This window comes from Branchiostoma floridae, chromosome 1, assembly GCF_000003815.2.
Source record: "Branchiostoma floridae strain S238N-H82 chromosome 1, Bfl_VNyyK, whole genome shotgun sequence".
NCBI classification, from domain to species: Eukaryota; Metazoa; Chordata; class Leptocardii; order Amphioxiformes; family Branchiostomatidae; genus Branchiostoma; species Branchiostoma floridae.
In genome coordinates this window covers 34,817,608-34,832,059 of record NC_049979.1, presented here as the reverse complement: position 1 = coordinate 34,832,059, position 14,452 = coordinate 34,817,608, and the positions used below count along the sequence as shown (strand labels likewise).

The 14,452-nt window shown below is 42.5% G+C and overlaps 1 protein-coding gene across 1 annotated transcript; it reads right to left on the bottom strand.

Annotated features, from left to right (window-relative positions):
• Positions 1-1,881: 1,881 nt before the first annotated feature.
• Positions 1,882-14,377, bottom strand: LOC118404837. Its single transcript, XM_035804568.1, has 14 exons — positions 13,740-14,377; positions 12,914-13,089; positions 12,256-12,437; positions 11,570-11,672; positions 11,192-11,331; positions 10,699-10,795; positions 10,056-10,233; positions 9,602-9,700; positions 8,416-8,532; positions 7,841-7,953; positions 7,359-7,575; positions 6,853-7,008; positions 3,013-3,147; positions 1,882-2,655 (listed from the first exon to the last, which is right to left on the bottom strand). Exons 1-14 carry the CDS (start codon positions 14,356-14,358, stop codon positions 2,564-2,566), a joined length of 2,424 nt encoding a protein of 807 aa, XP_035660461.1. The 5' UTR covers positions 14,359-14,377; the 3' UTR covers positions 1,882-2,563.
• Positions 14,378-14,452: the final 75 nt, after the last annotated feature.

Below are 14,452 nucleotides of genomic sequence, written 5' to 3'. Positions count from 1 at the left end.
ATTGGCCAAGTTAATAGGCTAGGGGAGTTGGCCGACCCTTGGAGTCAGTACACGACCCACGGTCAGTATCTTGGCCGGGCAGACATCCTCTCGGACATGAAAGATATTTCATAACGGGTCAAAATGTGACGCATGTTTGTGTACACTGTAGACAACTAGCTATAAAGCAACTGATACAGGACATGTCATTTGAAGACTACACTGTACAATGTTAAGAGAAGACGCTAGCTACAAACGCCCGTGATACAATGCGAAAAAGCGTGGTATGTGTTGCTATTTACGTAAGAACTAATGCAGACTTCAAGTAGGTTTTTATGCTTCATCGTTGAATGTTAGAGCTAGGCAATGTTTGCTGTGGAGTCGGACCGAATGACAAACACATGAGGATAGAAAAAAAAAGGAGGGTACGGTAACTAAGGTTCCCCCATCGCCTGGGAGCGTATCTGATCTAGGTATCATACTATGAATTCACATGGTCAAGCTCTGATAGAAATGTCTCTCCCACTCCTCTACACTTGGAATCATTGATTTGTCAGAAACAGACCTAGGCACCAGGTATGACGGGAACAATGATTGAAGTAAATATGCGGACTGAGATAACAGCTGTCTGTTTCGATAGTCCATACTCTCCACGACAAGCCATCTACCCATTTCAGCTCAACGGCGAATAGGCAATATTGGCAATGATAACTGCCTGAACACGGAAAGGGACAAACGTGAGAATCAGAACCAGAATGATTTATTTGTACAACGCCGCAGCCTGTTTGTGTAGCAGTTGAGTTCAAACTTCGACAGTCTGCGAAGTAGGCTAATCATTAGCTTCAGTATTCTTTCTAATAGCAAAGCAGTCCTTGGTGTATTTGCCTATTTTTGCATTATGGGAGTTCTGACATCTAAATAAATGTGCAAATCTGTCTGTAGCATCGAGTCTTTTGAAATATGTTGTACTTGTTTCGAGAAACGTGAATAATTCCTTGCGTAGACTAGCGTATCTAGAACATTCCATTATAAAATGAAATTCATCTTCAATATGATTTGGGCAGAATGGACAGAACCTTTGGTCAGGGGCTACATTGTAGTATCTGCCTGTTTCAACATTCAACTTGTGGCTACTAATTCTTAACTGAGTTACTGCTTTGCGAATCTCAAAGTTATCTATATTATAAAGGTACATTTCTTGTTCATAACATTCTTTTCATTAGCTAAGAAAAGACAGTTTTGAATTGCTTTCAATAGAACTAAACCACTCCTGTATGTATATATCTTGTAGCCTGGTGCGCAGTTGTATCAAGTCGAATATTTATACATTGGCTTTTAGTGTTTTTAGTGTTTGTTAGCACAATTCGTTAGAACAGAATTTCCGTCATATCACATTGCACAAGCGTGTGCATTTGCCGACGAACTTTATCCACATTTGCTGTTTGACTATATGTTGACACAAATGCAACGTGAGAAGAAAGAATTTTCAAAGCTTTATTGACACAACAAAAAGTACAGCAAATTTCGTAAGGTCAACTACAATATTCTAAATAGAAATACAAAATCAATCTTAGAATTCCATCATCTTTCAGGTGATATCCAGTGCGATTAAAACAAGCTAAAACATGTTATTCTCACCGATTGTCATGATTTCATACGTTTGCCAAATGATATCAACCTTTATCACAGGCGAACTACAAAGTTTCACATAACGTTATTTATGCTCAAAATGTACACACTTCACTTGCAGACATCATTTCAGTTGATGCCCTTGTCCAGCCAAATGACACAAGTTGTCCTAGTATTGAATTGTTACCTTAACAAAAAATGCTATGGTAGGATTACCCCATCAATTATGCAAAAGAGGCACTGACTTCAACCGTGACATAATCTACGGTTCATGATATTCATCTTTGATTAACTTCCAAAGGCCAAAGTATAAAATTCCTGTCATTTAGCATCATATAGCAATTTCCATCCTTCGTTGGCTACACATGCCACATGTTTGAAAGGACTATCATGGAACGCAGCGGATTTAAATTGTACTCAACGATGATGCAAATCAGTCTTGATTTGCATAATCACCACTGACCATCTAAATTACAACTTGACTACTAATCTACATATCAAAATAAGAAATCATGACGAGTCTTCAAGCTCATCTAAAATCTTAACGAAATCGGCCCCTCCAAGAAGACATTGAATATTCCATTAATAATTTTGTTGATTTTGTGCTTCATTCATTATTGTAAATTTCTCGCTACTTCTTTTTTTAACAAAGGTGCATTCCCTGCTTTCCTCCAGCACTTTGGAGACGGGCTAAGCCTGAGGCACCAACTTTGGAGCCGGGCCAAACCAATTTTCCCATCCTGCAAGTCCAGTTACATTATTTTCCGCCTTAGATCAGGGACAACGAGAAAATAACATGCACAAACACACGTACACACACACACACACACACACACACACACACACACACACACACACACACACACACACCAAGACAAGCCAAATGAAAACATGACCTCCATTTTAACGGAGGTAACAAAAATCTTCAGAATCTCTCATATAACGTCTTTGGAATCTAGAGGCTGCTGTCACAATCCCGACAGGGGGCGCTGCTGACAGTCTCCGTTGGCTGGTTGGTGACGCCCACAAAAGCAAGATTGTTGTGCCCTGAAACCGTAGAAACGCGAAAATGTAACCAAACACTATTTGGTAGTAACAAACGCGTTGAAAGTTTAACGGTATACAGGAGCTAATCTCACCTTAGCTGACGTTTCGATGCCTGTCAGACATCTTCCCATCAGAGCTTCTTCCTATATCCTATGATCTACCAACCTGATGAAATTATTTTCGGCAACGGTATACACTTTTAGAAATGTAATGTTTGTGTTCCCAATTTCTTTTAAAATATGGTAAAGTTATCATTGACATAACTGTTATGAAGACATAGATGTTAAACTGTATACGTAAGCGTAGTAAGACTACATTACGTTAGATGTAAAAATCCAAGAAGTTTTCACTTCTAACCTTCCACATCCTTGAACCGCTTCTCGCGCTTAGTACGGTACAGACACGTGACGGTTGCAATGGCGATCAGGACGATAGCTGCTACAGCTGAAGCACCTGCCGCTGCCGGGATGATCCAGCTGTCTGAGGCACCTGCTACAGAAAACAACCAAAGGGTATTCAGGTATGAATCTACAAATGAAATGACTGAAGTCCACGTTTGGTTGCGTAAAAAAATAACATCAGCTATAATACTGCTAACGTCACCTTTCCAAACCAGTACCAGGCCGGTTTGTTTGTATTGAAATGTATACGTAAAACTAGAAAGGCCGACATTTGCTTAAGAGCAAATACAGCATATTTCAGCCATACCCCTTCCCACGCAACATTGGACTGTTCCAAATCACCCCTGCGCAAAAACGGAACATCCTCTTAACAGTACATTATCCCCCACAGTGGACTGGTATTGTGAATTGATTCCAGGTAAAAACAGAGCTTGCTTCTATTTTTCAGAAAATGACAATAATCACACCTTCCATTCAGAAAATTTTCATCATGACTGAAAATTGTTGAATGACTTCATGTAATGTCATTAACAATTTTCAGTACGATAACTAGGTGTAAGTTTAAAAAAGTATAAGCTCCTTGTGATGTGGGCACATTAATTATTGCAGTGAACTTTTTTTATTCAAGTAGGGCATACGATTTAATAATTATCAAGCAGGTGCAGGTACTGTAGGAGCGTTTGTTTTCTTCAAGCTGTAAAACTGTTAAACTGTTTTACTTTGTATGCAATCAGCCATCGAGCCTATTCTTATTTTAGTTTAACAACTTCCTGCCAGACCCGGAAGATACGATTGAACCTTGTTCGAGGATTTATTTTCGTCTGTCTGGTCAGTCTGTTCATACCCTGGCGCTGAGAGTGTTTTATTGGGCTGAAACTCTGGCAGTTTAAAGTTACTTACAATTTAAATGTTCAAAGTTTATGTCAAACAACAACAGCACTAGGAAATGTGGCCACTATAGACAGGTGGTCACTATAGAGAAAATGCTGATCTATTGACTAGGAGCCATACGTTACACATGATTTCAGTACACTGATCATTAATCATATAAACATTGCACAGGTAAGCCAATTGTTTAGATGTACAATTAAGTTCAAATAATTCTGAAGAGAAATATTGATGAGAAAATAATCATTCTCGCCACTGTCTAACTTATAATTACGTATCAAAACTAAACGCAGATTTTCTAACTAACGCACCTTTCGCCGACTTCATCAAAGGACCGCCGGCTATCAATCAAACACGGCTGTTGATTAGACTTAGAGTTTCAAACAGTCATGTGCTGTGTGCCAGTTGACAGCGAACATCATGCTACGTGATGCTTTACATTGCTTGGACCTTCTTTCCTACAGCGGTGCTTCTGCAAAATATTTAGACTGTAACACTGAGTCCCACATGTTTTATAGAATAGAATTTGACGCAGAACAGCGTTTTTTGCTGGGTATTTTTCTTGAAACATGTCCGTGGGAATATCAGCGAGGCGGCGACGTAGGGATATCAGACCGTCAACAAAAGTCGCACGGCGGCTAACGGCGCAGCGAAGATACTAGCGCTATAAATAAGCGCTTCAACTAAGGATGGCAACCCGTACAATATTTTTGTATACTGTTGAGCTAAGTAAAGTTTGTTGTTTATGAGGTTTTAGTTGTCTTTGAAGCTTTGACCCGAAATATTTTAAAGTCAAACTGCTGAAGAGAAGTAAGTGACTGCTACGATTATCGTAGATATGGCCCTAAAAAACTGATAAAAGAAGCCTTCTCAATAGTCTAAAATGCAAGAGCTTCCGGGGGGGCTTCGCCCACCTGGGTCCCCCCCACAGTGGCCCTGCCCCTGGACCCCGCCAGGGACATTCGGCGGCCCCCGGACCCCTGTCCGACGCTTTGAAAAAATCCTGGCGAGAAGTCTGTACGGCCTGAGTCTTCAAGTTAACGTATTGTGTGGTCCCGCTTATGAATATTAATTAGCCTTCGCTTTCCTCTTCGCTGATTGGCTGAACTATTAATTGAATTAACTCTTCCTGCCGGCTAGACGTAGGTGCAGATGTCGGCTCTGTGGGGTGAACGTCCGAAAGGTCATGGCATGGAGAACGAAAGAAAACCAATTTCCCCTAAAAAAAAGTGCTGTAATTAAGCCTTTTACAGTACTTTATGCCAAAAATTTTACTTGGATCATTTTACCAACTATCTTATGCCTATCTATACCAAGTGTTACTCATACCAGGGTACAGGGGTGCAAAATATACCGTTATAAGACCGTCAACAACAGTCGCACGGAGCTAACAGCGCAGCGAAAATACCATCGCTAGCGTTTCAACTTCGGATAACAAGTTATAAGTACTGTTGAACTCAGTAATGTTAAAGTTTGTTTTTAGTTGCCTTTGACGGTTTGACCTGAAATAGTGTTACGCTAAACTCCTGAAGAGAAGTTAAGTGACTGCTGCGATTATCATAGATATGCCCCTAAGAACTGATACAATATAAAGCCTTCTGAATAGTCTAAAATGCGAGAGCCTTAGGCGGGCTTCGCTCCCCCTGGCGGGAACACTGCTATATACGGGATCATGAGGCCCCGCTTATGAATATTAATTAGCCTTTGGCCTCCTCTTCGCTGATTGGCTAGGTCTTTGATTCAATTAACTCTCCGGCTGACGCGCACAGGTGTGGCTCTGTGCGGGGTCACGGAAGGTCACGTCAGGAGGCCAAAAGAAAACAAATTTCCCCTCAGAAAAGTGCCAAAATTAATCATTTTAAAGTTGTTTATGTCAAAAATTTTACTTGAATCTTGTTACCAAGTATCTAATGCCTATCTATACCAAATTTCAGGTCATTTAACTGTAATACCAGGGTACAGGAGCCAAAAGTGTCCTTTTTTGGTCAAAAATTGGCCAAAAATCGCAAAAATAAGCATTTTGTTGCACTGTACACCAAAAGTGTTATTGAATTTATATGAAGGGATTATCAAGGCACATCTGTGTCAAATTTCAGCTCATTCGGTTGCAATACCAAGGTACAGGAGCCAAAAGTGTCCTTTTTTGGCCAAAAATTGGTCAAAAAATCGCAAAAATAAGCATTTTGTTGTACTGTACACCAAAAGTGTTATTGAATTTATATGGGGGCATTATCAAGGCACATCTCTGTCAAATTTCAGCTCATTTGGTTGTAATACCAGGGTACAGGGGCCAAAAGTGTCCCTTTTTGGTCAAAAATTGGTCAAAAAATCGCAAAAATAAGCATTTTGTTGTAGTGTACACCAAAAGTGTTATCGAATTTATATGGGGGCATTATCAAGGCACATCTCTGTCAAATTTCAGCTCATTTGGTTGTAATACCAGGGTACAGGGGCCAAAATATACAGTTTTGGTCTAAAATTGACCAAAAAATCTCAATAAAATCATTTTAGAGGCAGATATGAAAAAACTGAGAAAAAAACATCAAGGTATTGGCCCATTCTACCCCTGTGCCAAATTCCAGGTCATTCGGTCCAGGAACGGCGGAGATGAATCACTTTGAAGATTTGACAGGAGAAAGAAAGAAAGAAGAAACATTACGAATACCATATATTTCACCATACTATGTATGGCTGAAATATAAATATACACAAATAATGACAACTCTTTTGACCGTGCAGTTTTGTGTCTTTTATATCATACTTTTCGTTCCCGAAAGCTGCCCGGCCGTAGCCTGGATACCATTCTATTTCTACCGGGGCTCCTTACACGTACACTCGGTGCCCTAACTCGGCCAGGCCACTGTTTGGTAATGTGAGGTTGGCCTATTCAGGACATTGCTAAGACTACCTTCCAGTTCACAGACCCTCCCTGGCCGTGAGGCCTCATCCGGGGACTTGTCCTGGTATCCCATGATGCAGCTGCAGGAGAAGGAGCCCTCCGTGTTGAGACAGGCGGCGTGCGGGGAGCAGTCGGTCTTCTCCGGATCAGAGCACTCATCATAATCTGAGAATGTGAATGAGAACACTGTACATGTAGAAATATTCGCGGTGGTTTTATGTTCGCGGTTTTCGCGGTGACCACTTTACCACTGTATTTTTGACTTTCCTTAAAATTAGATATAAAAAATATGACTTGATGCAAACGAGATCAATATTTGATATTTCTGGTATGCTGTCCTATTTGAAGTGGCTGATGCTTTTAGAATCAACTGTATTGCTTTTAATCTAACTTTTTTTAAAAACATGTTGGCATCCTGACCAAGAAGTCACTTACTTACCAGGCTTGCTGGGTTTCTTGACTTCTTTATGGATGCAGAGCCTGGAAATATATTTATGAAAAATATCATATTTCACCCGTGATTGCGATGCCCTCCGTGTCGATAAGCAAGGCTGTTCCGTTTGATTTCTTCACCTGGACCTTGAACTCCTCTGACGTCATCGCGGGAGAGAAGGCTGCAGAGGCCCGGATGTTAATCACGTGATCCACGATGACGCTGCCCTGTCGGAAGTCGATGACCTTGACGCCGAGAAAGTCTCCTGCCAGACTTGTCTGTTGGTACAGAGATCCCAGCTGATGGGGATAATAATGACAGCGATTTACCAACCAACCATACCAACCAACCATACCAACCTGGAACTAACCATACCAACCAACTAACCAAACAAACAAGCAAACCAAACAACCAACCATACAACCAACCAATTGACCAGCCAGCCAACGACTTTCTCACATAGACCATTCGGTACGGACTGTTTACGTAAATCGTTATCCATTTGAAGCTATCCCTGAGAGAGGAGGCCTCTACCATATACGAAGACAGCATTATCAAAATTACCGTGCTGACGACCTCTTCAACCAGATCCATATACTCCTGGCTCTTCGGATCGTCCAGTGCCTCCGAAAAGCTCCTGGCGAATAGGCGGCATGTGGAACGGTACGCATGGGCGGCTGGAAACAATATTGTCATAGTGATCAAGACCATCTAATGCTAATCCTATGTAACCTTTTATTCGTTCAAATTCCCAGAACTAGCACCGTGCTAAGATACAGATTTCATCCGACAATGCGCTGACTTTGCGTCGTTATGGGCCGAATGTTTCTGTGGCATTGTTAACAAACTCATCAGAGGATATTTAAAACTTTGGCATGGATTCTGGTTATGACCAGTCATCATCCTGTGTAACTATATTGAGTGTGTCTGAGAAAGTAACTCACTGACACGTTCACTTTATAAATTATTCAAGTCACATCACTGCACGAAATGGCATCGGATTCTGGCAAATACGGACGGATTTTTCATTATTTTGCGGATGGTGAATAACCATGTCCGATGTCGGATCCACCTGCATCCGCCAAAAATACTGAAAAGTCCCAGTACGTATCTGCCAGGATTCGGGTCATCCACCTTACCTTGGCAGACCCCGCCCACATCCATGAAGCCGGGAACACACTCGCATACGTAACTTCCCGGTGTGTTCACGCAACGCTGACGGGCACCACAGGACACGATCGTGCACTCATCAAAATCTGAAGGGGTGAAGACTGCTTACTACTTGTACATATTTCTTAACAATACATAAGTACATGAAGGCTTGTACATTATATCAATGTATTGTCATCTAAGTTTCTAAGATTCGAAAACATACTCTATATCCTATATACGTCGAGGACGATTTTAACATGCATGTGATGAAAATACAGTCCTAGTCACTCACGAAAGACAGTGGATTCTATCTGAGACGTCTTATATATTGCCTACATTTAAGGCTCCGAATATTGTTATGCAAAAGTATAGGATGTATTATGTGATACTCTATCAATACTTTCCGATAGGTCACGAGGATTTAAACTTTACAAGTGGAATTTGAGATAATTACATACATTACAAAACAACCCTAACTCTTAGGGTTCATGCAATAAGCCCATGTACGTGTACGCATGTGCTGGAATTGTGCGTTACATGCCAAAGGTATTGGCCAATGAGGCACGTCTGAACAAATTCAGACAATGGTCGAGACGAGAACAATTTACATGTCAGGGACCTTCACCTTTGACATATTACCTGTCTATGCCTGACCTATATGACTCCTGTCGCTGCACATGCCAGCAGCTGCTTCTCCGTAGTCTATACACCTTTCTCACGCGGCGGCCATGATAGATCGAAGAAGAGGTCAATGAGGCAAACAGACAAAACCTATTTCTAAAATCAGGTCCCATTTAGTTTTCCCCCAAACCACACAAATTTTCATGATATAAGATAGAATAATAAATATTACAAGAAGTGTTATGCACCGAAAGATGTGGCAATTTAAAGTAGTGTAGACTGACCCCACAGTCCATTAAGAGATGCAAAATAAAAACATGATAATGTAAATTTTTAACGAATTTGCAGCCATTCACTTATTGGTCGATTTCCTAATTGGCAGGCTACCATTGGTCGAACTGCTAATTATGATGGACAGCCTTTTGTTTGCCACATTGAACTCGTTTTAGATCTATCCTGACCGCCGCGTGAGAAAGGTGTATACTAGTTTAGCCCCAACACAAATCAGGGTCACTAGCTATCATCACCTAAACGATTCCAGTCAGTACTTACCCTGGCAGTGGACACCGTCTCCAACCCAGCCCGGTCGGCACACACATTTGCGTGTGGAGGGGCTGCAGGTAGCGTGCAGGTGACAGCTTTCAGTGCATACTGGGAGAGATATGTTGAAGTACAGAAATCAGCGTCTATGATTGACGAACATAATCACTATCATCATCATCTTCAATGGAGAAGCACAAATGACTGAAGCCCCCCCCCCTCCACCCAGGAACCAAGACAAACAATCCATGGACAAGGGCACTGAAGAGAGTGTTAATGTAGTGTCCATCGGCATTCGCTCGAGCATTAAAGTGCATGTCATCAGACCAAGCCTCCGTTGCTGCTTGTGGATGACGGTGTCTCATGTGGCTACTCAAGCCTAGGGCAGTACGGAAAAGTCTGGAACACTTAGTACAGGGCAGGGAAGGTGGAAAACGTATTGATGAGATATTCAGTAATTTCTTACCGTCCGAAATCTCCTCAGGAACAAGGATGACGGGACCCTGGACGAGGGTGGCGCGTTCCTCAACGCCGTCGTCAGCAGCCCGTCTGCTCCTGCGCGAGCTGACGCAGCCCTGGTCACATCTGGACCCGGGATTGTTCCCCAGACACACCATGACGTCACAGTGCAGGTACACGAATGGCTGGGTGAAATTCGTAACAAAATTATTAACGTACGTACACATGTAGTGGTATTTAATACATATGCATCGCCATTGATCTATCTGTAGAAAAAAAACGACCAAGATGCACAAGTGGTCACTAGTGCAGTTTTAAATGTATACTAGTGACCGCCTCCGCATGATAATTGTACATTGTACCTTTTTGACATTCCCGTGGATTTTTTTTTCATTGACTCCAGCATTGTCTTAGTAATAGCAACAATGTACTTGGTAATAGGAATATTATCATTTATATTATTCACCTATTTTCTGTGACCATGTAAGTCCCCTGAGCATTTACTATAGACAGTTTGAATTTACATGTACAGTGTATCACTTCGGTGGCAGTCAACGTTAACATAGTCACATTGTACATGTCAAAGTCATCAACTCATTAGCATTAACACTGGTTAGAAGCTTAAACCTCTGAGGAAATGGAAGATTTACCAGTGACTCGTTGGTGAACTTGAATGCTGAGATCCCGTAATGTGCAGAAGTAGACGAGGTGTTTGCGAACTCCTGAAGAGTCCCGTCCTGATGGCATCTGGAGTGTTGGAAAACAAAATCAATGCAAGTTTTTCTATTGTGAGTTTGTGTGGTTTAACCGATGAAAAGTAGAGATTTACTGATGCTCAATGTTTTCAACTCACCCACTAAGAACTGTGAAAAATTTGACCGAAATCGAGTTTTAAATGTCCAAACTATTCAAGTTAGAGGGGCAAAAATAATACCACTGAAGATGACCTACCGTATATAATACATGCTTTTAATTAAAGACAGCCTCGTTTGGGTGCAATGACCCCGGAAAATCCAAAATGGCCTCCGTAACTGGAATAGGGTGTATTGCGTATCTTATCTAATGACCTGCTACCCTCGGGCGGCGACGCTTCTCAGTGACGGCTGCCAAATGCAATACAAGTACAAGAGGATAAAATCCTACCCGTCCTGTAAGATGTAGTACTGTGTCGAGCTGCTAGGGGTAGGGGACGGCGTCGCTTTGCAGTTCTCCACGAACAGCACCAGGCCGGAGACAGCGGCTTCCACCGAGATGCCGAAGTATATGTCTTCCTTCACTGTCACCTGGGCACAGGAAAGAATTTAAGCAGCTAGAAAATTAGGCAAGATTGTCACTGACTTCGTCTGCGATACATTTTAACGTGTACAGTTACAGGAAAGTTTGAATGCGTAGTATCGTGTACGAATGACGCGTGAATGGAGTTTTAGATGGCTGCTGACATACTGTTCACTAACATTTTTAAACGTTAAACCTGATTTTCTTATTGTATGGTAAATCCTACTGTAACATTGCTGCTCTTACCTCCACAGGGAAGTCCGCCTGTGCGTACGGCTGAGAGAAGCGGTCCGACCGGTACAGCTTCATACTGAAGGTGAAGGAGCCGTCACCGTGAAGAATCACCACACTGTGGGAGGGGGGCATTAAAAAACATGTTTACCAGTGTATCAACTTGAATTTCAAACTGCGGACCTTTTCTATGTTCTACATCATACTTTTATTCATGGAAAGTGTGATTTTCCTTTCCGTCCGCGGCAAAAAAAAGGATAATACACTGTATCAAAACATTTGTGGCACATTTTAATCGCTTTTATGATTTCTCAGCATCACCCTATCAGTCTCAATGAACTTGAAAACCTTTGTACATTCAAAAGCTCTTTACAATTTGATTTTTAATGCTGTTTTGTTTTGGTGGTGGCTTGAAAATAAGTCCAACACTTGAGGATGTCGCGGCCATTCATGGGGAATAAACGTTGCCATTAAAAAGCGTGTTTAAAAAAAGCTGAGGGGGCTGCGACGACAGTCTTTTGTATATGCCATTTATTGCCATATAGATACAATATTTGTTTATGTAGCTCTGGTGGTATAAATAAATGCATGAATCACTTATTTGTTTAGATAATTATTTGAGCTTCTGGTTGAACTGTTTGACACCCCTACGAGAAAGAAGCCATTTTGTTTAGTTATACACAGGCTCAAGGGGCACCTACTTTGAAGATGGTACCGGAAACAGGGGGCCGACACCTACGGAATCACCGCGGACATAGTGACAGTTGAATGTCCAACGGTCCTCTTCGTCCCTATTGATGACGTCATCTCCATCCGTGGAAGTGCGCAGCAAGGGCGCAAAAACGTCATTGGTGTAGATGATCCGGTTGGTTGTGTCGTTTTCCTGAAAATACTATGATCATGAGTCTGAAACATCTGCGTGCGATCACAGGTCTTCAATGGTCAAACAGTATGGTAACTAACGACACTCTATACTATACTATACAAAACCTGCAACTCTACACCTCTCCCCGCAAATGTCGAGCAATTTAAGGCGGTCTATGTTTGGACACATCCTTAGGATGCCACAAAACACACCTGCACAAAAGCCCTTGAATTCTTAATACTAGGTTCCAACAGATACAAGACACACAAGGGAAGACATTGTATCAATCTACTCGGCTTGCTGAAACAAATACCTAAGGCACAGAGGCAGAGCCCCTCCTACAACAGTAAAGAAACTCCAGGGGCTAAGAAAGTTTGCAGAATGCAACGCACGAGAAAGGTGAAGAAAGACTGAATGCAGCTTTAGGACTTTTCAAAGACTGTAGGTGCAGAACACAGTGACCGATGATGATGAACACGTTTGGAGTCGCTCACCGCCACTGTTGTCCCACAGTCGTCAAGAGCCGAGATGAAGGTCACATGAGTGCCATTGACATCTGCAGTGCATGATGGGTGGCGCAGGTGCATGCTGGTAACATCATGGCGGACCAGGTCATCCCGGCTGAAGGTGACCCACATGGTGGTCGAGTTACAGGACAAGTCACCCTGGACTGGAATGGGAATTATGACGGAGTTACATAGTCATAAAACACACTGTCAGATACATGCACAACTTTGCATTGTCTGCTAATAGACGTTATCTGGCTATTCATTATTTTTCATTCCAATCACAGATATGGGAGCGAAATATATTGTGATATAATGTCATACTACAGGTTTTACTTGGTGTTTCTTCTGCTATCTCCTTTCATTAGATCTCATCAGATCAATTTTCAGACCAAAAATGTACATCCTCTATCGAAACCAAATGTCCCGAAGTTCGCTTTGGGGTGCATACAGGACTTCATTCACATGACCTACATTACTTGAAAATCGTGATGTTTTGAACTTCCTTGAGTATTTTTGTCATTTCTAGAATAGAAGCGTATACACAGGGCTCCTGTACTCAAACCAATCTACTTATCTATTTATTAACATCCAATAAAATAATTCATTTGGGGGCTATTTGCAATTTGGAATGGTCCATTTCTGCAAAAGGTTGATATCGAATGGCCCATTTTTTGCATGGGGAGGAGAGCGAGCTAAATGTTCTAGTATTTGCCTGCCAATGTGGTCTTTCTGGTGAAAGATGGACTGTATATTGCTGTCTCAGACCGCCAGATGTACCGCAGCCAGAGAAGAACCGCGATGGTGAACTAACCGAGATGTTCAGCGCCACCAACCGTGATATCCGTTGTCGTCATCATATTGTCTGTCTGGTGCATGGAAGTCATATTAATAGTTGCTCCTCCAGGGGTGGTCTGTGGATGACTGGTTGTCCGAGAAACGGTTTGTGGTTGGCTGGTTATCTGAGGGACGGTCATCGGTTGGCTGGTTGTCAGAGACTCTGCAGCTGGTCGGCAGACAGACAAGGTGAATCCACAGCAGTCAGAAAACTCAAGTCTGTTCTCTGGGGTGTCTGGAATGACCGCTGACTGCATGTTGATGTCTTGTGGAATCAGCACCTCCTCCTCGCCGTACGTGAGGAAGAAGAAGTAGTATGAGCCGACGTCGACGCTGTGAGGAACGCACTGTTGTGGGTTCTCATACCCCATCTTGGTCACCATGAACCCACCCGTAAGAGCTTTGGTATCCCCGTGGATATGGCAGCCGTACGACACCTCAGCCGTGTAAGAAGTTGAAGGAGGTATATTGAGCCCATGTTTGGCCAACACACGACCCCACACTACCATGTCAGCGGCCTGGACACGATCATAGATGCTCCAGGGTACGTACCCAGCGGGTTGGATACATCCACGAGCCAGCTGGATTCCGAGCATGGCCACCGACAGGCGGAAAAGGAAACATCGCTGCATCTTTGCCACTGTGAGACGAACACGTCCGGCTGGTGCAGGCAAAGGCCCTTTGATTGGT